The following is a 27,368-nucleotide window of genomic DNA, read 5'->3' as shown; positions in this document are numbered from 1 at the left end:
TGTCATTTAACACATAACATTTGACATTTTACATTTAACTCTTGCCTTAGAGGTATTTTGACTTTATCATTACCGGTATTATGATTTTGTACATTGTACTTTTTACATATAATCAATGGAAACCACATTGTCGCAGAGCATTTAATATTGGCAGCGATACCCTTCCATACTGTGAGGGTTTATTTCAACACTTTGCATGGCTATCTTTAATGAAGGTTTTCAAACTATCCATTATCAATGACCTGTACTATCAGAAGGTGATAGAAGGCAAACAATAAGTACTACTTTAAATAAATCTACAGTTCTATGTCTGTTGTCCTTACGATGATCACGCATGGATTGGTATGGTGGAAGACCATTCAGAAAAATTTTGTGATTGTAGGATGAATTTCACGAATCAGCATGGGTAAGGTAAACAGTTTCATGGGCCCTTTTTTGAAGGACGAGTGTTGGATTAACGATTATGTGTAGTCTTGAAGCACTGCCACTTACACCATTCTTATAACTAACTACTGTATGGGTCTTGATAAGAAATAGTTTAATAACCGCAATTCAGATTGAATACGGTAGGGTCAAAATTATAAAACAGGATGACTGACTGACTGAATCATTATTTGCCATCATTTGGAAAGTTGGCAGCAGATGTATCCTCAGATCATAAACATAATCCATCTTAATGTACAAAGACACTGATTTTTGGCATCTGGTATGCATATTGGGCTTTATTTTACAAACAAAAAATATTTGAGCCTACCTCCAATTTTTTGTTATATTGTGTAGAAAACATGTAGGGCTACATTTTTAATGAAACACATTCAAGGTCAAAGTAAAGATCATAAGGTCATCATCACTCTTTAAAGCACCCTTATGTCAAACATAATGGTAAATTAGAAATCTTGGTTCAATTGCAATTCCAGCAATAACCAGTTCAGAAATTTTGACAAATCGGTTACTAATTCTATGGTCATTTGAATATTGGTGGCCACACCCATATTGGTCAAAATCTCCAAAATAGAATGGGCCATATCTCAGGAAATGTAAGTCCTGTCAAGCTGGAATTGCAGCAAAGTCAAAGGGGGTATGGTTTACCTCATTGGTGATTTGGTACGGAATGACCATGTTTATTATTTTTAGATAGGAAACTCACTTTATGATGCAGAAGGAGCTAGCATTGTTAATAAATTAATAGAGAAGGCAACTAAAAACAATGTCAAGATCCACCTTCCATGTGATTTTGTCACTGGTGACAAGTTTTCAGATGATGCCGTCATTACTAATTCTACAGTTTCTTCAGGAATTCCAGCAGGATGCATGGTTAGTGAATATATCATTGTTCTATTATATCAAAGAAACCTCACATTTTTTTTGGACTTTTATTGATTTTAGATTTTCATACACCCATATTTAATGTGAATTGTTGCTGAGTTATTATTTATCTTTTCGTTACTGTTATCTTGTGATACAGGAAAAAAAAGGTGTCTATTTCTAAATGAGCTAAAATGTTAAATGTTGGTGTAGTTTTTCATTAAAGATGCATTATGTAAGAGCTCAATCTTCCTATTATACAGGTGTTAATATTGGTTCAAATGTTATATACACTATTATTCAGACATTCTTTTACATAATAAGTGTATATAATCAACTCTCTAGACCAGTGGATGACGCAGATGTAAACAGATTATAATACGATCGCTATTTAATGATTTATTTTAAAAATAGGGAAGAGAGGCTGAGTCTCTGTTAACTTACCCTTGATAACTGTTTATCAACTAGCGACCTATAAAAAATTTACAACCTTTATGACATATATAATCTTATGGTGTTTGGCAACCTTTTTGTATAGGGTTTGGATATTGGCGTGGAATCAACACAGAAGTTTTGTAATGTGATCTGTCAGGCGAAGACTATTGTATGGAATGGGTAAGTACTGCAAGATTTAATCTTACAGCTTTGTATCTTGTTAAAGGCTCAATACCTCTCTTGTTGTAACTGAATAATATGTCCCAATCTTTATTCTGGTCAACAAATTGTACTATTTTAGAATATTTCAATTAATTGATGATACAAATTTCATCTTAACACACCTTATTTAAAAAATTTTAAAAATCCAACATAATGGTTTGAAACGTCTAACGTAAACCTTTTCAAATGAAACTTCGATTTAAACATATTTTCGAACCCTCTGGACAAGTAAAATAGGATGTAATGGATAATTTACACAACAGGTAGGACACTTAAACATCTAGTACTTAGATAGAGATATTATTTATTTTCTGGAGCTTTCAAGCCAGCAAGAGTGTTATTGTCTCTTTAACTAAGTCGCCGATTCGTTAACCAGTAGTTTAGAAATAACCTCACGTTTTGCCATATGGATTCCCCTTGTATGTGGTGTAGGACTGAGGGACTAACAAGTAAATTGTCTAGCCATTCGGATGGTTCGAAAAAACCAAGATCATGTGTACTAGTTGACCTGCACGTGAAAGAACCATTGACAGTTGGGATTCTAAGTAAGAGTAGGCTGTATTGTTAATAAAGAGTAGGCTGTAGTGCCACTGTCTGGGTAAAAAATTGACCTCATAGCATACTGCATGGCACATGGCTGTCGTTACTAAGCTGCTTAATGCAGAGCAGTGGACGTTAAACCCCATTTCATTCCATTTTTTACAACTTTGTAGTAATTGAATATGAAGGCATAAAGGCAGTTTTTTTAAATTTGGTCAACATTAGGGTCTATGGATTTATATTTTTTGAGACAACTGATGTGTAGGCGTACTTCTTTAAAGGAACACAAGGCCTACCATACCATCTTGTACAAATTAGAAAGGCGGTCGAGAATGATGTGTCAGTTTTAACAACTTCGTTTGGATTAATTAATGCCAGATCTGTAAGAAATAAAACAACAATTTTATCTGATTATATTTTTGAAAATTCTATTGATGTTTGTGGAATAACTGAAACGTGGCTGAATAATGACTGTTCGGACTCATCGACAATCGCAGCTTTAGTACCTGATGGATATTCTATACAACATTGCCCTCGCGGTTCACGTGGAGGAGGTGTAGCACTTATATTTAAGTCATCTATTAAGTGTAAGAAAATCCGTCATGACCGTTTTGATTCATTTGAAATTTTGGATTGTTCTCTACAGTTTTCTTTCAAGGAAACTAGGATTATTACAATTTACCGCCCGCCCAATAGCAAATTGTGTCAAAAGTTTATGGAAGAATTTGGATTATTTCTGGACCAGTTGATGATGACTAAGTTTTGCACTATTATTTGGGGAGATTTCAATTTTCATGTTGATGATTCCAACGACTCTACCGCGGTTGATTTTTGTGATATGCTGAATAATAGATCTCTCACACAACATGTTTCTTCTTCTACTCATAACGGTGGACATATTCTCGATCTGGTGATAACTAATCCACGTGATATTAAACTGGATAATCTCTCTGTCTCGGACAAATTAATATCTGATCATTTCCTGGCAACTTTTAATCTTATGATCCAGAAACCACAACCAACAAGAAAGACTTTAACATATCGAAAGTTTAAAACATTTGACATAAATAAATTTAAAGCTGAAATAGTGAACTCGAATTTCAATCATTCAACGTATTCAAGATATACAAGAGAAGGCAACCCAATATCACTCAAAGCTTGCTGAAATTTTGGACTCGCTTGTTCCTCTTCAAACGAAAACATTTACTATTCATCCCAATACGCAGTGGTTTAATGATTCTATTTTAGAAGCTAAAAGGGACCGTTATAAGGCTGAACATCTGTGGCGGAAAACAAATCTACATGTCCATAAATCTTTAAAAAACAATGTGAATAAATTAATTGAAGATGCTAAAATTAAATTATACTCTGATAAAATAGAAAATTTTGCGAAAACAGACAAAAAGACCTGTATAAAGTTGTGAATTCCCTTTTGGACCATAATGCTGAGCGTACTATCCTCCCGGACAATGATAATGACACTGAACTTGCAAATTTATTCTCTGATTTCTTTCAAATAAAAATACAGAAAATACGAACTGAACTTGATGATTTAAATAAAACTATTGACTTTAACGCTCATGATTTTGATAAGTTAGAAAATTCTGTTTATTTAGAAAATTTTAACTTGGTTAGTGAATCTTTTGTTTTAAAGCTAATTAAATTGTCTGCTCCTAAATCTTGTTCATTAGATCCTGTTCCGACTTCTGTTCTTAAGGACTGTCTAGACAAAGTTATTCCAGTTTTTACCAATATTATTAATTCTTGTATATCATCCGCTACTATTCCCAACGTTTTCAAACGAGCTTATGTTACCCCTTTAATTAAAAAGTCTACACTGGATCCTAATGTTTTTAAAAATTACAGGCCAGTCTCTAACTTAAGTTTTATTTCTAAAATATTGGAAAAATGTATTGCTTCTCAGATAAAGGCCCATCTAGATGATAACTGTTTGTATGAACCATTTCAAAGTGCTTATAAACAATTTCACAGTACCGAAACAGCTTTAACCCGGGTTTCAAATGATATTTTAATGGAAATTGATAATAGAAAATGTACATTTTTAATTTTATTAGATTTATCTGCTGCTTTCGACACGGTGGACCCTTCCATTCTTCTACGTAGACTTCAATTTAAATTCGGTATTTGTGGCTCTGCCTTAAATCTTTTAGAGAGCTATTTTGTGGGTAGAAAACAGTGTATTTTAGTTAATTGCAAATCGTCGTCTGAATCTGTTTTGTCATCTGGGGTTCCCCAAGGTTCTGTTCTTGGTCCGATTTTATTTACCTTCTATACGTCACCATTAGGAGATACTGTCAGAAATTATGGGCTCAGCTTTCATTTGTATGCCGATGATACTCAATTATATATTTCATTTACACCTAATTGTCCATCTTCTTTCAATTTATCAAAATTGCAACTTGAGAACTGTATTAGTGAAATTAGAAAATGGATGTCAAAGAACTTTCTAAAATTGAATGATGATAAAACCGAATATTTGTTATTAGGCTTAAGGCATCAATTAAGTAAATCTGCACAAGATAACCCCCCTGTTGTAATTGGTAATTGTGATATATTTTCATCTTATTCTGCTGGTAATATTGGCGCTATCTTTGATAGTTTTATGCTTATGGGAGCTCAAGTAAATAATATTTGTAAATTGTGCTATTTTAATATTAGAAATATAGGTAAAATACGTAAATGTGTAACTGTAGAGGCCACTAAGTCACTTGTTAATTCTCTGGTCACTTCTCGATTAGATAACTTTAATTCACTTTTAGTTGGTTTACCTTTAAAGCTTATAGATAAATTACAAAAAGTACAGAATACTGCGGCTAGACTTGTTACTTTAACTAAGAAATGTGACCACATAACTCCTGTTTTATATAATTTACACTGGTTACCTGTTAAATATCGAATTGATTTTAAGATTTTATTACTTACTTTTAAATGTTTAAATAATTTAGCTCCTGTTTACCTCTCAGATCTTTTAGACCTTTATACACCTGGCCGAACATTACGGACATCAGATAAACTACTTTTAAAGCCCAAAACTGTGCAACTAGTCTCTTATGGTCAGCGCTCTTTTAGTTATCAAGCACCTGTTTTATGGAATAATCTACCATTTAGTTTAAGATGTTGTACATCTCTATATTCTTTTAAAAAAACAACTTAAAACACATTTATTTAATCAGGCTTTTAACTGACTCTGTATACAATCGTTAACATGCCCATAATCTTGTTGTTTATGTGTGATTTACATGTTATATGAAAGGGTGCACTATAAATATGCTGTAATAATAATAATAATAATAATAATAATAATCTCTCCCCGTCTGTGTACTCTAATTGTTTTTTTGTTTTTTTTGTTTGTTTTTTAGTCCACCAGGAGTATTTGAATTGTCTAACTTTTCAAAAGGAACACAAGGTCTAATGAATGCTGTTGTTAAAGCAACAGAACAGGGAGCAACAACTATCATAGGTAATTGTCTTGTGGGGAGGGGGCACATATTAAGGGAAAAGATTATATTTGCTGCCAATCCACATTAAGTAATAATTATATTTTATTAATGTCAGATATTAGCCTATTTATTCTATGAGCATGTCTGAAAATAGATTCAATTTGAAAATTTTGATCTTATGTTAATCACAAATAATCACAGTTACTATTTTTAACTCAATAGCAGTTGCCAAGAAATAGACATTTTACATAAAGCCACTTGTCAAGTTATAGGGTGGTTGAATGGAGAGTGATGAAACTTAGTGTAAAATTTCACTACCAGGTACTTTAAAACCTTGACTGAGTTTGATCTTGAAGATTTTATGTTTAGACTAAGCGTAATAATCAGTTTGATTACTCGATCCTTTTGGAAAAGATACATTTGCAATTAATTAATATGTGTCAAAGTGTTATCTGTTTATTTAAGGATTTCGGTGGGGGACATCAGCCTCACTGTTGGCTTGTTGAATTAGACATGGCCATCATATTTGAAAACATTTGAGTAAAAACTGTATATTTAACCTTTAAGACCAATATATTATTCAGATCAAAATAGAATTTTGGCATTTAATTTAAATCAGCAAATGACATGTGTATTCAGTCATAGATATCAAAAATTAGTTTTTTATACGCCCACATGGAAATGTGGTGGTATATTGCCGTCCATCCATCCGTCCATTGTTCACTATGTCTACAGACTACATTTATTTATTATATTTGTTTATTACATTAGTGAGATGAAGAAGCCTATTTAATTTCAACAATTTCTGTTAAGTACATCTAGAGTTGTGGCCCTTGTTTCACTTCTAGGGTTTAGCCCTTATTTCACTTTGTTGAACCTTGTGAATGCTCTAACAGCTGAAGTTATCTCCCGACCTGTATGAAATTTACATGCATTATTTAGATTAGTAAAATGAAAATCCTATTGAATTTCAGAAATATCCATTAATTACTTCTAGAGTTATGGCCCTTTTTCACTTTGTTTTACCTTGTGAATGCTATATCATATGATCTGTATTAAATTTATTTGCTTTATTTAGATCAGTAAAATTCAGAAGCCTATTGAATTTCAGCAATTTCAATTAATTACGGCTAGAGGTATTGCCCTTGTTTCACTTTGTTGAACCTTGTGAATGCTCTAACAGTGAAATTCTTTATTTGATCTGTATTAAATTTGTATGCATTATCTAAATTAGTAAAATGAAGAAGTCTGTTGAATTTCAGCAAGTGTTAAGCATCTACAGTTATGGCCCTTGTTTCACTTTATTCAATATTGTGAATACTCTAAAGACTGACTGATATCATTCGAACTGTATGTAAATTCTCTCATTACCTACAAAAGAATAAATCTGCAACAAACCTTGTCGACTGCTCGTATGATTTAGCTGCTGTGTACGCGTGTTTTGTTGCCTGGTATCCTGTCTTTTATAAAGTTGTTGGGTTGCCGAGAAATGGAAATTTTTCAACACATCACTTTTCAAGGTTTTTGCCCATGAAATAGTCATTTATTATTCCATTTTCATAAAATTGTCATCATTTGATGCCAATCTGTAATAATAATCTAATAAAAGTCTAAGATGAACATTATGCAACAACATACCAAAATGTTGTTAGATTAAATCTCGTAAGATAAGGTAAAGGCCATAATAACACTAATTAAAACACACATGTAAATGTTTTATATCCATCACAAAATCATTACAATCGTAGGTCCTTTAGAAAACTCACGTCAACGGCTTTATCTCTGGAAAAAAAAAAAAAAAACAATTTCAAGAAATGGATATAACTTGAAGATGAATACATAACTAATTCATCAATCTTTCTAGAGGCTAAAGTAATCATCCGATAAACCTGAAATTTTATACATTGTGTGATAGATAGCTCGTAGTACACAATAACTTTGCTTCTAGTTGAGGTAGAATGCCTGGCCCTCTGTTCTGCTCCTCTGAAGTCCTCATATGGAAGTCCACGGCCAACACAAATAGCGCCTTACTCACTGGGTCACATTATAAAAGTGCCATCTAGTTAAGGGTGGGTGGGGAACATCATATTGTACTATACTATTCAAAAAAAGTAGGGGATATTTGATTTTGGGGGCATAATACTAAAATATGCAAATGACTACGAAAAAAGTCACTATAGAACCTAACAGAAGAAACATTTCCAGTTACATGTGACGCCCAAACGCACCAATAGCTACCGCATGGAATGCAGGTGATGCTTGGGATCATCATGGGGGTCCAACCCAAGATTTGCACGACTCTGACTTTGAATGTTACAGTCATTGTGGCATTGAATTCCAGGGTGGAAACATCAGTTTAATTGTTTTAGTGACCAGAAAACAAATTTTGATATGCGTTGGCTTACCCAAAATGAAAGGTTACGTGCCCTTGGCATGCTACAGATCGGCACAACACAGGCGGTTGTGGCGCGGACGATGAATGTTTCTCAGTCTGTCATAAGCAGGCTTTGGTCCAGATGCCGTGATACACAATCTGTACAGGACAGACCACGCTCAGGTCGACCAAGGGCGACAACTCAAGCCCAGGATCGATTTATCCGTACCTTGGCCTTGAGAAATCGTGTCATCACAGCAAATCAGATCAGCGCTCGTCTTCAAACAGACACTGGTGTGAGAGTGAGTGGCCAGACGATTCGGAATCGACTGCATAGGGGTCACCTTCGCGCCCGACGTCCTCGAGTGATCCCTTGTTTGAGAGATCATCACATTCAGGCAAGACGTCGTTGGTGTAGGGATCGTCAACACTGGGATAATCGACGCTGGAGCAATGTGATGTTTTCAGATGAGTCAAGGTTCACTGTTGATTTTTTGGACAGACGTAGGAGGGTGTGGCGTCGTCGAAACGAGCGCTTCCAAGACGTTAACGTCATCAGACATGATCGATTTGGGGGTGGTTCTGTTATGGTGTGGGGAGGCATCACTGTTGCTGGAAGAACGGCTTTACATGTTGTTGCAGGGCGTGTTACAGGCCAGTACTACCGGGACAACATCTTGGCAGTCCATGTTGTGCCGTTCGCACGACGTCATGGCCGCCGTTTCATCTTCCAGGATGACAACGCAAGATGTCACAGGGCCAGGATCGTTACAGGTTACCTCCAACAACAGAACATCACCACATTACCTTGGCCAGCACTGAGTCCCGACCTCTCCCCCATCGAGCATGTCTGGGACATGCTTGGACAGAGGTTATGTCAACGTCAACAACGTCCTGCCAATGTCCAAGAGTATGCCACGTCGGATCAATGCTTGTTTGGCAAACAGAGGAGGATTTACCCGTTACTGACTTGGTTGTGATGCTGTGGTAACTTTGCTGTTTGACCCCGGGTATCATTTTACCCTTATAATGGTCAGTCTGTGCCTTACTTAGTCTAACGATCATTTGGAATAAATCGATGAATGTGAACTTCATTTCATTTTGTCATTTGTTTCTTCGTCAGTTTCATTAGGTGACTTTAATAACACTTAAAAATCAAATATCCCCTACTTTTTTGGAATAGTATAGATAAATTATTGCCTGATTGCTGGTTGGTTTTTAACATCTGCTTCTACAATAAGGTATATTGCAGATGAAGGTTAATTTACGTGTTGTAAATGAAATTATATTATTTGTAGGTGGAGGAGATACAGCTACTTGTGCAGCTAAATATGGAACCGAAACAAAAGTCAGCCATGTCAGTACAGGAGGTGGAGCAAGTTTGGAACTTCTAGAAGGTAAATATTCTAAATGTAGGTTGTTGTTATTAACGTTATCTGTCCATCTGTCCATGCACAAATTTTGTTGACAATCAAACTGCATCAAGTTATTTACCAGTTTGGGTGAGTTCATTTTTACATCATAAGATGTGCTCTAAGTTGTATTTTACTGTAAGTAATATGATGTCATCTGAGTAATATTAAAGATGTGTTTAAGTAATCTTTAAGATGTTCTCTAAGTAATATTTAAAACGTTCTCTAAGTAATATTAAAGATGTTCTATAAGTAATATTTAAGATGTCATCTAAGTAATATTAATGATGTGTTTAAGTAATATTTAAGATATTCTCTAAGTAATATTTAAGATGTTCTCTAAGTAAAATTTAAGATGTTCTTTAAGTAATATTTAAGATGTTCTCTAAGTAATATTTAAGATGTTCTCTAAATAATATTTAAGATGTTCTCTAATATTGACAGTTATTACCTTGATTCTGAACTTTTGACACTAGTACATATTTTCACAACTTGCCTGATAGAAAATGACTGGTTGGTATTTTTTTTTATATTTATTGCAGGAAAGACACTTCCAGGAGTAGCAGCACTATCTGATGCAGTTTAAGTAATGTTATGTTGCTTCAGGTGTGAACTGAAACAATAAATCAGCTTATTTTATCAAGCCCATCGCCAATGTGTAGATAAATAAAAACAGAGATGCAGTGGAGGTGTTGCTATATATTTGTGTGGATTATGCTTATTGTATGATATAGATTATTAGTGGTGCAGATTATTGAAATAATCTTTCACTTGGTGATACAATCACCATATTTGGCACATTCAAAGCCGTTTCAAGCGTTGTTTGAACTGTATTTTGATTGAATATTCCTATTTTGATGGTCTTTACATCGAAATATATGTTTTTGAGTGAGATATCCAATTCTGCATTTAGAAAATAAAAATTTCAAGCATCTGGTGCTCTACACCTAGCCCGATCGTTCATCCAGTGCAATTTAAGTCACATGCAATCTGTACACCGACCAGGTAACTGAAGCCCTGTTACCCTTGGCTCTCCGGTGCTGGCACATCCTGTCAATTCAGGTGGAGCTACCTAACTACAACTAATTAAACTTCTAGTAATGATATATACAGGGGCTTATTAGATAGCATTTGGGACACTAAAGTACTGGTATATGATTACAACAGTTAATAAACTACAACTACAGGTATTACACTACACCCCGACACTGAGCCCCATGCTGAGTCTCACAGCAGTGATGTCACCAGTGTGCCCTGGTTTTGCTTTGACATCACTCATATAAGATCAACAAACCAATAGAGCCTGACCACAGCATTTCAATAAATGATCATGGATGTTGCCCTTCAACTTAATGCAATATCTGTGATGAGACGGCTTCCGGTAACGCTAATTTTGAGTCAGGTAATAGCCGCCATGATGAAACGGGTGGCCAGATTGGAATTCAGTTGATCATTAACACATTTCTGTTCATTCATTCATTTCTTACATTTCTTAAAAAGTACACCCTGAACACCATTTGTGCCAAATTTGGGGCTTGCATCACAAAGTGAAAGATTCGTATGGAATGTTGTCTTAATCTGCCCCACTATATGTATACATAGCAGCCGTAATTTGGTCAAAATAACAAACATTTTGGTCACAACGGCAAATTAGATATTTCTTATTTATTAAAAATTCAATTATTGTCTCCAAATAGCTTGGACACTCTTAACTTCAACATCAAGCATAAACTTCATCAAAGGCCCTCAATGTGGTAGAGTCAAATATCCTTCAGCTTATTTGACATTTGGCTGTTCTGGTAACACATATTCACTTTCATCTACTTTGATGACATCCCCCCTCCCTTCCTGAACATTAATGCAACGACCAGATTTTACCCAAGCTGCGTATAGAGGTCCTTTTAGGACCGGCTGACCATTTCTTGAGCTTGGATAAAAAAGAAAAATAGCTAATGGTTAAAACAATTAGATGTCTTTTACCTTTGACTTCAAAATAAAAATAATTGTGATGTAATCAGTACTGTAATAGAAAAGTGTGATTCCAGGTTGGCAATAAACATTTCAATTGATTATGATAAGATGGTACCTTGGTCAAAATGATTAAGTCAATTGTTATTTTTATCAGATTATTAAGAATTAAGAGTCATAATCTTTGAAGTGGCAATTTGTATGGGAAACAATCGCTGTTTTTATTATATAATAACCACCTCAATTGTTATTTGTATCAAAGAAAAGGCAATGGTTTGTAAAATATATCAAAAGATTGCTATTTTGACCAGAGTGAATTTTGTCCGTTTTGGTTTATGGCTGTTATGACATCCTGTATAAAACACACACTGTTAACAGTTCAGACCCTCTGTATTTGGCCCTGCTGTATTCGTATTAATAAAATAGAATAAAACTACCAAATTTATGTTAAATCTTTCAAATTATACATTTTAAACGTCATTGCCAAATTTAGCGCCCGTTAACTATAGTAAACCTATGCTAATAAAAATATGTATAGCTCCTCAATGACCTTGTTCTTTAGTTTTAAAATATTATTTCATATATCTACCAAGATTATCAATAGATAGATAGAGATTGCAGCTCAAATATAGAACATTTAAACATGGTGCCACGGCGACTTAGAAAGTAAGGCACTGACATACTGAGCCTCCTATTTTAACAGAAAGTGTAATTAGGGCATATATGCTTTTAATAAGGTAAGATGGCTGTAATTAAAGATAGGTTGCCAGGCAATAAAAACATACACCCAGGGCGGTCGATGAGGATTGTCACGTATGTATGCTTTTGTCGTACAGATCGATATTGTTCACAAGGTTCAGCAAAGTGAAACAGTGGGCATAACTGTAGAAGTTATTAACAGAAATTTTGAAATTATTAAAAATTCATACAAATAGATGACAACTTTGTCTTTCAAGAGATCAGAAATTCAATAGGCATTTCGTTTTACTAATCTCGGTAATGCACTTAAATTTAATACAGATCAGATGATAATTTTTGTCATTATAGCGTTCACAAGGGGTTCAGCAAGGTGAAACAAGGACCATAACTCTAGAAGTAATTAACTGAAATTCAAGAGTCTTCTTCATTTTACTAATCTAAATAATGCATGTAAATTTAATACAGATCTGTTGATAACTTAAGTCGTTGGAGTGTTCACTTCACAAGGTTCAACAAAGTCAGGCAAGGGCCTAGAAGTTACAAACGAAAATTGCTGAAATTTAATAGTTTTCTTCGTTTGACTAATTTAAATAATACACGTAAATGTAATACCGATTGGGTGATAACTTTAGTCCACAGAATGTTCACAAGGTTTAACAAGGTGAAACAAGGACTATAACTCTAGAGTAATGAACGGAAATTGTTGAAATTAAATAGACTTCTTCGTCTCGCTAACCTAGTCCAGGAGCCCAGTGAGATTGAATCAAAATATTGAGTCCAAAAGGTTTGAGGTCTACAACACATATTTTACCCCTAGATCATTTTGGAAAGACAAGTCTTAAATTTTGTAACCTGTGCATATACCTGGGAGCGCTCCCCCTAACCCTCCCATATTTAATGGGAGTTAAAATTCAATGTCCATCTACAATTTTTTTGCAAGAATTTCACACTTAACACTAAGAAACAGAATGCATGACTTAGGAGCATACAATGTTGTGCTAAATTAATGCTACTTAAGAGCTTAATCAATTAGCACTAATTAGTGACGGTAATTAAAATTTAGAGTCCATAACTGAAACAAAGCCTAAAAGCTAGCTAACCAGGTCATGAAACCAAAAATATCACTTAAGAGCGACAAAAGTTGAACAAACCTTGCTTAAGACTCGTTCAAAGGTGACGAAGGTCAATGGTCACTAACGAATGAACGTAATTAAAATTAAGAGTCCATAACTGAAACAAAGCCTAAAAGCTAGCTAATCAAGTCAGGAAACCAAACATATCACTTAAGAGCGACAAAAATTGAACAAACTTGGCATAAGACTGGCTTGATGAACAGACAGACGAACAGGCCCATTTTATTAGTCCCCTGCTTTCTTCGAAAGGCGGATGACAATGTTGATTTCAGCAATAATAATGCACTTGAATGTATGGCAAATTTATCAGTACATCAAGTAATTTTAAAATTGAAGGAGACTAAACTTCCCTTTACCCACATAACAATATGATGTTAAATTTACGTTACATTTACGTAAAAATGGTCAGTCAGTTTACCATCATTTTGCTCATCTTTTTAACGATAATTTTACGTCAGGAAATGACGTTAATCTAACGTAAACTTTACATCATTTTTACGTTATATTTACGTCATTTTTTGACGTAAATCTAACGTAAATTTTGCGTAAAGTTTACGTCACTTTCGTTACATTTACGTCAGAAAATGACGTAAACTTTACGTTAGATTTACGCCAGAAAATGACGTGAAGATAACGTAAAAATGACGTAAACTTTACGCTAGATTAACGTCATTTCCTGACGTTAAATTGTTGTTAAAAGGATGAGCAAAATGATGGAAATCTAACCGACCATTATGACGTAAATCTAACATTAAATAAACATCATTTTCGGATGCAATTCTAATGTCAAATTTTGATGAGCAAAGTTACGAAAATATAACCAACCATTAAAACCTTCAAAATTATTCATTATTTGCGGCAGTAAATGGGAAGTACAGTCAACCAATAATCAAATGTTCTTTACTCGTGGGAGGGGCTAGAAGTTGAGTGGTCCAACGTGTGCGCTTTAGATCATAAGGTCTGTCATTGAGTCAAGTGGTTTAGTTTCGACAACCAACTTGAACATGGGGTTTCTCTGGGTCCTCCCACTACTAAAGATTCCCGGTGCGAGTGAATTATTCAACTTGAATTGAATCACTTAGTCCCAAAGGACAGTTTATGTCTATTGGATGTTACATCCCATTTCTCTCTATCTACCCATAACCAGTCAAAATTCTAAATGTATTGCACAGCAAATTTAAAAATCTAGCACAACTTACAGAATTATATAACAAAATATACTATAAGTATGTATACATGTAGACACTCCTTGTATTTTACCATACTTTTTAACTGGACGATCACAATAATTATATGACTACCTAAGAACTTTTTCTTATGTGGTGGTTGTCCATACATGTCATCTGAACACCTACCTGTTGTCGTTAAAATTAGCCATCACAGGCTTTCTTTTTCTGTCTTGAAATTATAATCTGTGAAACAGTATGGGGCGCCGTTTGTAAATTAATTATTTAGCTTTTTATATAGCAAAAAACACTAGATTTAATTTAAATTTATATATATAGTTAAATCTCGACTTTTGTGCAAATTTTTCACTTTTAATATTTAAACTAAAAATACAACAAAAACTCAATATTTAACATAATATATATAAATTTTTCTTGATTTGTCTCTATTTTCATATTTAACATTTAGCATTGAATATTAAGACCAAAACAAGAGATTTGATGATATATAAATATTTAGCTAAATTTTTAGTTGAATGTTTAAACATTTAGCTAAATATATATTTAGTTAAATGTTAAAATATTTAGTTAAACATTTATATTTTTAGTTAAACATTTATATTTTTAGTTAAACATTTATATATATTTAGCTAAATAATATATATTTAGCTAAATAATATATATTTAGCTAAATAATATATATTTAGCTAAATAATATATATTTAGCTAAATAATATATATTTAGCTAAATATTTATATATTTAACTAAATAATTATATATTTAGCTAAATAATTATATATTTAGCTAAATAATTATATATTTAGCTAAACATATAGTTAAATTTACAAAGCGCAACCGTACCACGCCGTTTGTAAAATAATTATTGTTGTAAGCGACTTCACACTAAACGATGACGTAGTGTACAACTTTTCATTGACTGCACCTTGCCTTGATCTGTGCGAACGGCACGGAGTACCGCGGCCGTGATTCGGGTTACAAGTTCGTGGTCAGCTTCCATTTCTAATTGCTAGTAGGCCTATTGTGCCAAGACTCACGTGTCGGGTACACGTCATCATTTTATGCGCAGTTTTTTGTGTCGCTTACGATAATAGAAATATTGGCGGGACCACAAATATATATTTAGTTAAATATTTATACATTTAACTAAACATATATATTTAGCATGATATTTATATATTTAGTTAACTGTTTATATATTTAACTAAATATATATATTTAGTTAAATGTTTATATATTTAGTTAAATGTTTATATATTTAACTAAATTTATATATTTAACTAAATATATATATTTAGCTAAATGTTTATATATTTAGCTAAATGTTAATATTTAGCTAAATGTTTATATATTTAGCTAAATGTTTATATATTTAGCTAAATATTTAACTTTAGATTTTTCAGTGATTTAGTATTTAGCATTTATATCTACGAAAAACAGCACATTTAGCTATATATTTAACTAAGCGATGTGAAATCAAAATATAACATTTAAAGTTTTTCATAGACCAAAAACTCGACTTTTAGCTACAATATTTTTTGATATTTACATATATGCCATTTTTGTTCTAATATTTATCTAAATATATATATTCGAAGTTAAATCTAATGTTTTTTGCTATAAAAAAAATTAAATAATTATTTTACAAACGGCGCCCCATAAAACAGGGTCTGGTTAAATTTTCGCTGCTGTGGTAAACTCCTCGATGATGGTTGAGAAGGGACATTTTACTATCCTGCTATCTTCCATTTCAATCATTATTATTATTGCCAACACATGAGCACACTATCCTATCATTCTAAAAATACAATGATTTTGCAAGGTTAAAAAGGGTCATATAAATAGGCGTACTACTAGGCTAATATGAATGTGAAGATAAAAAGAAATAGGACCTAATAATAGTCTATTCGTTGTCACTAATGTTAAACATGTTTTAGCCAGGTGATTAAAAGTTAATCTTTTGATCTTTCAGTCTGATTGGTTTTATTCAGGTGATTTAACATGTCAATAATAACATAAGCAAGCTCTAATCTGCTATTTATGAGTATGAGATTAAAATGCAATTTTTGGCTATTCCTTATGAGTAGTTACTATAAGCAATATTATTATTATTATTATTACTGCAAGAAAAAATGGATTACTATAGCCTAGACTAGTTAGATGACACAAGATATGGGTCCTATTATTGTATCAAAATGAATAAAAATCTGTTGCAAGACCAGATAGCTCACCCATATTAATGGCCGAAATTGTCTACGGGAAAATCGCAAATTTGAAAAGCCCACTTGCACTAGGTACTAGAAATTAATGCCATATCACTAATCAGTTTCCCTGGAGTGAATGAATGAAAATACTGGAATATCTACTACGGTATTCAATAATTCAGTCTATTCCAGGCATTTTGATTGGTATCACGTCATTTGGGACTCACGTCATTTGGGACTCAACATAAACGACATTTGGAACTCAGTTGACAACGTTTGGGACTTGATTGGCGTCAATTGGGACTCAACACAAACGACATTTGGGACTCAATATAAACGACAGTTGGGACTATTTATTTATGAGATATATAGTAACAGCTGTCTTAGTTGTCTTTCGTTTTATTTAGTTGATCGGCGATTGTTGAGACCGCGATTAACACTGCTAGTTCTCCTTTGTTTTGTTTTATCTGCGAGTATAAAACTTCTTCTTTGTTTTGTTTTATCTGCGAGTATAAAACTTGACAATAATATATTGTTGAAAATGTGTGTATATTTAGTAATACTTCGTTGTTTTTCTTTTATCAAATAGTAAACGAGATTGACCGACCACAGCTAATGTTTTTTCGTGAAACGGTATAACTGAAATCAACACACTGCCGCCATTCTCGATGATTGACAACTCACGTTTTTCCTCATCCACGAAAGAACCGTTAGGTTTCTTTGAACATACTGCAATAACATCGGGATTATCAGTTAATCAGCTTAATTATCCCGCTTTGATCGTTGCCATTTCTTATATTTTCCACAAAAAAAACTTTGCCGTGTACGCACAAATTTATCGATTGGTATTGCCATCTACGACAAGCATGTCAACGTGCAGCTCACGGATTATCGGTAACAATTTCTAGGGGCTTGTAAAAAAGATTGCATGTCGTGTAAATATTTATTTTGTTTTTTGTGTAGGTCATTTTCAAATAAATTCATCAGCATATTATTCGTTTTAAATAAATATATAACTTTTATGAGAAACGATAATTATCAAAGAACCATAATATAGGTGCAACTAATGTTTTATCGTTTGGTTGAGCCTTTTACTAACCACGTGTTTCATGGTAATAAATATTTTCTTTCGTGTTTTGAATTGGCCTATTTCTAATAAATATCCCGAGTCCCAAACGTCGTATACCCGAGTCCCAAACGACGTATACCCGAGTCCCAGTTTCAAGTCGGAAACGATCAGTGAAAAGATAAAATAGATTCGTAACTTGGTAATCTTACCTTTTCTGTTACTTGTAGACTTCTCGACGGAAATTGCTTTATAACTCAAAAGCCCTTCTACCACTTCCTCTTTTCAGGTAGTCAACTATGCGGTGACACTTTTCTTTCCGTATCGATTTGCTCTGATTTGCTCGTACTTTACCAGTAAACTGACGGTCATAAAATTCATTAAAATGTAATCATTAAAATGACTAATACTAACGCACTGATCCATAGTGAATACCGAGTAGGATTAGGCGGATTATCATCGCGGTAATCCATTTTAGTCCGAACAAAGTTCACTTCGCGCGCGCAGATTACTCATCGGAAATTAGGTGGAGATTCGCGCATGCGCGGGAGTAATATGTCCGAGGAGGGTAACCTGCGCTCAACATATACTATGTGTAGTGCCTGTGACGTCACCAGCCAATCAACCGGAATTAAGGTCGTAATTGAAAAATTGAAAAGCGTTTTGGCGTGTCGAATACTTAAACGTTAGCAGCCGAATTAATTTTAATGAGATTGGCGTGAACTTGCCGTAAAGTGCATAATGTAACCATTGGCTATACGTACATGAAATTTAGATTTTTCGACTTATGTGGTCTTTAAGGTAATCAAACAAATCATAACTTAAATCTTACCCGAAAACACGATCTGTTACATTTCACAAATCGATTGCTAATAAATAATACATAGTCATTATTTACCAAACACAGATATGTAATTTAGAACTAATCTGTAATAAACATATATACTATTCAAAAAAAGTAGGGGATATTTGATTTTGGGGGCATAATACTAAAATATGCAAATGACTACGAAAAAAGTCACTATAGAACCTAACAGAAGAAACATTTCCAGTTACATGTGACGCCCAAACGCACCAATAGCTACCGCATGGAATGCAGGTGATGCTTGGGATCATCATGGGGGTCCAACCCAAGATTTGCACGACTCTGACTTTGAATGTTACAGTCATTGTGGCATTGAATTCCAGGGTGGAAACATCAGTTTAATTGTTTTAGTGACCAGAAAACAAATTTTGATATGCGTCGGCTTACCCAAAATGAAAGGTTACGTGCCCTTGGCATGCTACAGATCGACACAACACAGGCGGTTGTGGCGCGGACGATGAATGTTTCTCAGTCTGTCATAAGCAGGCTATGGTCCAGATACCGTGATACACAATCTGTACAGGACAGACCACGCTCAGGTCGACCAAGGGCGACAACTCAAGCCCAGGATCGATTTATCCGTACCTTGGCCTTGAGAAATCGTGTCATCACAGCAAATCAGATTAGCGCTCGTCTTCAAACAGACACTGGTGTGAGAGTGAGTGGCCAGACGATTCGGAATCGACTGCATAGGGGTCACCTTCGCGCCCGACGTCCTCGCGTGATCCCTTGTTTGCGAGATCATCACATTCAGGCAAGACGTTGTTGGTGTAGGGATCGTCAACACTGGGATAATCGACGCTGGAGCAATGTGATGTTTTCAGATGAGTCAAGGTTCACTGTTGATTTTTTGGACAGACGTAGGAGGGTGTGGCGTCGTCGAAACGAGCGCTTCCAAGACGTTAACGTCATCAGACATGATCGATTTGGGGGTGGTTCTGTTATGGTGTGGGGAGGCATCACTGTTGCTGGAAGAACGGCTTTACATGTTGTTGCAGGGCGTGTTACAGGCCAGTACTACCGGGACAACATCTTGGCAGTCCATGTTGTGCCGTTCGCACGACGTCATGGCCGCCGTTTCATCTTCCAGGATGACAACGCAAGATGTCACAGGGCCAGGATCGTTACAGGTTACCTCCAACAACAGAACATCACCACATTACCTTGGCCAGCACTGAGTCCCGACCTCTCCCCCATCGAGCATGTCTGGGACATGCTTGGACAGAGGTTACGTCAACGTCAACAACGTCCTGCCAATGTCCAAGAACTTGCTGCTGCGTTGCAACAGGAATGGGACAATCTGGACCAAAATGACCTTAGACGTCTCATTAGGAGTATGCTACGTCGGATCAATGCTTGTTTGGCAAACAGAGGAGGATTTACCCGTTACTGACTTGGTTGTGATGCTGTGGTTACTTTGCTGTTTGACCCCGGGTATCATTTTACCCTTATAATGGTCAGTCTGTGCCTTACTTAGTCTAACGATCATTTGGAATAAATCGATGAATGTGAACTTCATTTCATTTTGCCATTTGTTTCTTCGTCAGTTTCATTAGGTGACTTTAATAACACTTAAAAATCAAATATCCCCTACTTTTTTTGAATAGTATATATACTGAGCGCCATGGAAAACGCATCACTTTTTTTTCCAAATATTTTATTACTAGGTGGTTTTGTATGTATAATATTATGCAATACTATGAACTATTGTTTCACACAATGCTCCCAAACGCAAAAAATGCCGGCCCGTGTGCACAAAAAAAATTGCACGAGATGCACATGAAAAACCCAATATTCACGTGCAGCATTGTGTGTGAGCCCTTTAAAAGCATGTTTTCAACTTAATGTGCAGTACATGAACTGTGAAAAGTCAATCTGTCGTAATTTGTTGTTGGACGTGTGAAGGAATCGAGCTAGAGATGCCAAGACTTACTGAAAATCAACGGAATGAAGCCATGGGAATGTCCAGGGCTGGTATGTCTACACGTGCTATTGCCAGACACTTCAATTGTCATCAGTCCACTATTGTAAGGTTGGTGGAACGTGTTCGAGTTACTGGATCAACACGTGACCGTCAACGTCCTGATCCACAACGCGTTACAACCCAGGCCCAAGACCGCTACATCCGGGTCACTCATCTGCGTGACAGATTCCGCCCAGCGACTCGAACAGGTGCAGCAGTCGTCGGAAGACAAGGACCAGTAAGTGCCAACACCGTAAGACGTCGTCTAAGAGAAGTAGGACTCCGTGCACGACGACCTTATGTTGGTGCTATCCTCAGGGATCATCACCGTCAGCGGCGTTTGATATGGGCCCAAGGACACCAGACATGGAGAAGAGTAGACTGGCAAAGTGTGCTCTTCAGTGATGAGAGTCGCTGACATCTGTGTCGTAGTTTTGGTTTTGACCCCCCTGATTTTGTACCCTTGATTACAGATTAAACATCCATAAGTGTACAAATGTGTTGTTATTGATGTGTTCCCATTTGAATATTGTTCACAATAAGAAGCAAAATAAATAAGATATGTTTACAGGATCATTTTGTTATACGAAAAACTAAATGATGCGTTTTCCATGGCGCTCAGTATATTTTCAATTGTTCTCCTTGCGACAAAATAAAAAGATTAGTTTTACTTAGAGTATGTCAAAGGCAACTTTTTAAACACGATATGAAAGCAGGTCTAAGTAGACGTATTTTGTAAAATAAATTGCTATCCGAAAATTAACTGATTGGTTCAAAGAAAGCAGCAATTAAATAAATAATGAATTGTTAAAATACTATGAGAAGTGTCGGAATGTCGGTCTGCTGGGACGTCTGGATTGACACATAAAATGGTTTTAGAAACAAAGAATGAGGAAATTGTATTTTTTTATAACCGCTAAAAAGGGGCATTGAAAGTTTCTTCCGGTTAGGTAGGATCAGCCAGGCCAATTAATTTTTTGTAAATTTTCTTTTCAAACTGGAATCGGGTGTTCCTTGCCGGCGACAGAAAAATAAAATATAGACTTATTAGAAACTTACTGATTTAAAAAATACCTACGAAACCAGAGCTGTGCCTTCAGTGCCTCTTTCATTTCCCTACCTATGAGTTGTAAAAATCCATTTTCCATATCATTTTTGCTTTTCCAAAGACCCATACGCCGACAATTTCTGTTGTTAGGCGCCCTTTTTTTCTAATCTTACGTTTCCCCTTTTGTATTAATTCATTCTATTTCGCAAAAAATAACCGCTAGTTTTATTTTTTCGATTTCTTCCCGTCTTTGCCTAAATTTAGAAAGTTGATTTTTAGTTATCGTTTCAACATCCATTAAGAGCAAATTACGTTTATCAGGTGACATATTTTTTAAGCCATTAGTCAGATTTATTCATTTTATATAAGATGTAAAATTTTTGCAAGTACTTTCTAAACCCAGCAAAGAGGACTTCCAAAACATGGATCAGGGCATACTCCTCGTAGTGTTTCGTTTGATTAGAGCTAATCCCACTTAACACTACTGTAATGGAAGCAAATTTTTATTCCAAATTATGACTGGTCAATAGTCCGATTAATAACCAAAAGCTAACTGCGTAACAATATCATTACGCCTTAAACAGAGCTCCAAATTGGACCAAATATGTTTATAACGTTACGTGATTACTCACGATTTTATTATGCTCAATTAACCAGTGCATAGCAGAATATTGCAGAAAAACTAATTGCGTGATAAACGAGGCTATCAACTCAGTAAATGTATACAATACTGTTTGGAGACGAACAATACTTTCGCCGTTTTTAATACCTTAAATTACTGTCCAAAGTTTTAGGGAAGACCTCAGATTAAACGAAGGGTTGGCATGTTGCTGTACTTGGGATAGATTTGATATTACAGTAAGAATAGACACACTCCCTCAAAAGCTCAAGTATCAGAAGCTAATTCAGCAATGGCCAGAGGGGGATTTCTCGGACCATTGCTTCAGGAATATGGGATCAGGGTCGAATTAAGATTTAAATCAGAATAAAATTTCGTCTGGTTAGCAAGGACCGAATCATTTTCAATTTTGATTAGAGATTCAAAAGGGTGTGATTTACCTTGAAATGGCGTTAGTGGTAATTTTGACATCCTAAGGGACTCGGCATTATGCATTACGTGCAGCCCGGCAATCATTATATTGTCATTATAAGGCGCCCCACCAATCATGTTATTATGGGCGCCCTCCGGGATAAGGCACCCCACCGATCACGCAGTTTTGGGCGCCCCATCAATCAAGTTGTGGTGATAATCGTGGTTCATATATAACGACATGTTTGCCGAGACGCCCATAAAACCAATCTCGTCGTGGGCGCCCAACCAATGTCACTCGGATTTTATGGGGCGCGCCCATACTGATATGGGCACGTTGGTTGTTGGCTTCGTATTGCGTCCAATGCAAAGGGCGCCGATTTTTTTCCAGGTGGGGGGGGGGGGGGTCCCCCTTGCACCGCCACCGTCCGTCAACAATTGGTTTATGAAAATGATAGAGGCTAGAAATTCAGTGTTCTGCTGCGACTTTCCGTTTCAGAGTCATTCTCCCTTTTACTAAAACTTTGTGAACGCGATAGAAGCTACAGTTTTTGACGGATTTTTTTTTCCTCAGATTTGGTGTAAAGTATTGTGGTCATGGGAGAACAAACCCTATCGGTATTCGGTGTAACGTGACTTTCCCTTCCGAATTCCCCCCTCCCCAAGGGGATCACGGTGGCTAAGTGGGTAAGACGCTGGCTCCCTAGTCTGGAGGTCGGGTGTTCGAGAAAGTTCATCCAGATTTTCCGGCGTGGTCCCTCCTTGTCAGTGATACAGGACGGAGGGCCTGATAAGGACAGCTGTCTAGTCGTTCGGATGGGAAAAAACCGAGGTCCCGTGTACACATTGGCGTGCACGTAAAAGATCCAATGACAGTTGGAATTCGATATAAGAGTGGGTCGTAGTACCGCTGTCCGGGCAAATGTATGGAAGCCTATAACTACCATTCATAATTTCTACTTTTCGCGACAACACGCTATACAAGCCAAAATCAACTCGAAAATAGGAAATTAAGAAATAACACACAGCGATAATAGCGCCCCTCGTTTTTTCCTAATTTCTTATTTTCGACTTGCATTTTGGCTTGTATATCGTCTTGTCGACTTTCGACTTAGTCATATTTTTGTATTTATTGATGTCAGTAAGAAGGCACCAACACGCATACTAAGCCAAAATGCAACTCGAAAAGTAGAAATTAGGAAATTAACACACCACACCATTAGCGACTTTTCGCCTCGGAAGTTGTTGTAGTTTCAGTTTTCCAGGTCGTATTTGAATACGTGCAATCAGGGCTCACACTGTATTTCATTCTTTTCCGTCAAAATGGATAATAATTTTTATATAAAAAAAAATGTTCATATATATTTTTTTCCGCCAGCTGGGATATTTTATCTGCCAAAAATGTCTGATAAGAAAAAAAACATTCTGAACCCGATAGAAGCTATATTTTTTCCTTCGAATATTAATCGTTCTGTAACTTTCCATCCCGGAGTCATCCCCCTTGTGACTGTGAACACGGTAAAGGATATAGTTTTTAATTGTTTCTTTTTAAAATTGGTGTGAAGCATTGGGGCCATGAGAGATAACCCTATCGTTATTCAACGTTTTGCGACTTTCCATTCCAGAGTTGTACCCCCCTTTTCCCCCAAAAAAAGTGTGATAAAGGCTATAGTTTGTAATGGATCTGTTTCTTATTTGGTTTGCAGCATTGGGGTCATCAATCCATATCGACATTCAAATTTGCTCAACATCCAAGTTATCCTTTCAGGTGAGCTGCAGTTAAGACAAAGCTGCTGTGTGGGCGTATTCCAAGCATTGTGTAGTTATTAGATACAAAATAATAAACCTCAAACTAGTAATGTAAACATGCCACACAAGGCTAGTTGACACCCAATAACATCAATACTAGCTTTTGTGGCAAGACGATGTTTACTGGACCCATAGGCGATTTTATCAGTTTAACTGAATTATCCTTCATTTAAGCCATAGTTTGACCTGCAACAGCTTGTGGGCATCATGTCGCTGACAGTGCTTATAGACACAAATGTGCCAATACACACACATTGAATACACGTAACCAATAACTTACTTTTAAGAACGTCAGAAACGCGAGAATTCTAAATTACATCGCAAAAGAAATCAGTCATCCATTTTGCCAACTTTTTAAACTATCATTAGATCTACACATTGTACCAAACATTTGGAAATTTGCAAACGTGGTCGCTATATTCAAAAAAGGCTCTCCAAACGATTGTAGTGATTATAGACCAATCTCCCTCTTAAGTATAATAGTTAAAATTTTTGAAAAAATCATTCACAAACATGTCTTTAACTTCCTTAGAGATAACTCAATACTAACACCTGTCCAAAGTGGCTTTCTTCCTGGCGATTCTACCATATTTCAACTAATCGACCTAACATACTTCTTCTGTCGAGCCATTTGACCAACATCAATATTCTAGAATAGTCTTCTGTGACATCAGCAAGGCCTTTGACAGGGTTTGGCATGCCGGACTCTGTCACAAGCTGGATGCTGCTTGGGTTCGAGGAGATCTACTGCTCTGGTTCGTATATTATTTAAAAAAAACAGACAACAATGTGTAGCCATCAGTGGCACCTCCTCGGACACCAGAAGCATCCCTGCTGGTGTTCCCCAGGGATCTGTACTAGGCCCTCTTTTATTTTTAATATACATAAATGATATTGTGAACAATATAAATTCAAACATTAGATTATTTGCTGACGATACCTCTTTATACTTAAAAATTGAAGACCAAGAGGCAAGTGCTGCTACCATTAACGATGACATAAATCGAATCAGAAATTGGGCTCTGAGACATGGCTGGTAACTTTTAACCCCCTAAAAACAGAGACACTGACTATTACTACTAAACCCCACATAGTTAACCCACCATTATTTATGAACCAGGTACAAAACAAAGAAGTAAGTGAACATAAACATCTAGGTCTAATCTTTCAAACTAACTGTAAATGGAATAACCATATAGATAGCATTGTAAGTAAAGTATCCAAACTAGTAAATTGCCTTCGTTCTCTAAAATATCGATTAAATAGAAAATCTTTAAACATAATATACTCTTTTTTTATCCTTCCACACTTTGATTATGCCGATATTATCTGGGATGGGTGCAGTGATTATTTAGCTAACAAACTAGAATCCTTACAATTAGATGCACTCCGCACTATCTGTGGGGCGGTAAGAGGTATAGCCATGCCTTACTCTATAAAGAGACTGGGTTTGTTCCACTCTCGGAAAGACGTCGACGTCATAAATTAAAATAAATGTATAAAATTATTAACAACCTCGTGCCATCATATCTCTCTGACCTATTAGAAATGTCCTCTACCCCTATCAATTATACCCTTAGAAACAAAGATAAACTAAAGGAAACCAGATGCAGAACCGAAATTTTCTCTGAGTCCTTCATTCCTTCCAGTATACGAGAATGGAACAAACTTAACGTTGAAATTAGAAACTCTCGATCCCTTGCTATCTTTGGAAATTCACTAAATAAATTAGATACCATCGTGCCATCATATTACTATACAGGGATACGAAAATTACAAATAATCCACTGTAAACTAAGATTATGCTGCTCGAACCTACAAGGCCATAAATTCCTCAGACACGTCGATGATAGCCCTGCTTGCCTCTGTGGTCACAAATTCGAGATACTGAACACTATTTACTCGTATGCGACTTATATTCAGATGCAAGAAAACGGACAATCCATAACCTTCAACATAATCATAAAACTATCAGTTGTCTGTTGTATGGGTCAACAAAACTTAGACCAGAGATAAACACACTTATTTTCCAAGAAGTCCAACAATTTATTTTCTTATCAAAAAGATTTAAATCTCCATAAACAACTCTTAAGTCATTACAAGCCCTGCACTCTATATAATCATCAAAGTCTCTATATTATCCATGATGTATCATATATGCTCTATATTTATATAATTATGTATGTATGTATGTAAATATTTAGAATGTGTACATGTATCTAACTCAGAGAGAGGGGTTACACATAGGCATAGCCTGTTTCCCAATCCAAATTCAGATTTAACGAATCAAAATATTGTTTAAAAAATAAAAAATGCTCTTGAAACATCAAAAGGTGTGTTTTATTATCATGTACATTGTAGCCTATCATTTGCACTGTTTAATTTTTTTTTTCGGAAAACTATCTGCATTTTATGACCTTTACGATCGATTAAGAATTGTGGACTGTAGGCGAAACACAGACACACAAAAAGAAAATAGGCGTGGCTCTGCCCCTGGTGGTTGAACATGCACCACAAACAATAGGGATTTTACTTAAGGTATAAGGAATTAATTATGCAAAATTTCAAAATGATGCGTTAAGAAATGTGGCCTGTAGAGGACAAATACAAAACATGGGCGTGGCTCTGTCCCTGCGGGTCGGGCATGCA

General features: G+C 35.6%; 1 protein-coding gene across 1 annotated transcript in view; it reads left to right on the top strand.

The window, feature by feature from the left end:
• LOC126829642 (phosphoglycerate kinase) overlaps positions 1-12,263 on the top strand; it is a 65,180-nt gene extending 52,917 nt beyond the window's left edge. Inside the window, exons 8-12 of the mRNA XM_050559644.2 lie at positions 1,135-1,314; positions 1,844-1,920; positions 5,883-5,983; positions 9,636-9,734; positions 10,292-12,263. Coding sequence (XP_050415601.2) covers positions 1,135-1,314; positions 1,844-1,920; positions 5,883-5,983; positions 9,636-9,734; positions 10,292-10,335 — 501 coding nt within the window. The 3' untranslated portion in view covers positions 10,336-12,263. The remainder of the gene's footprint in view (positions 1-1,134; positions 1,315-1,843; positions 1,921-5,882; positions 5,984-9,635; positions 9,735-10,291) is intronic.
• Positions 12,264-27,368: the final 15,105 nt, after the last annotated feature.

Source organism: Patella vulgata, chromosome 8 (assembly GCF_932274485.2).
Source record: "Patella vulgata chromosome 8, xgPatVulg1.2, whole genome shotgun sequence".
NCBI lineage: Eukaryota > Metazoa > Mollusca > Gastropoda > Patellidae > Patella > Patella vulgata.
This window is presented reverse-complemented; position numbering and strand designations above follow the sequence as displayed.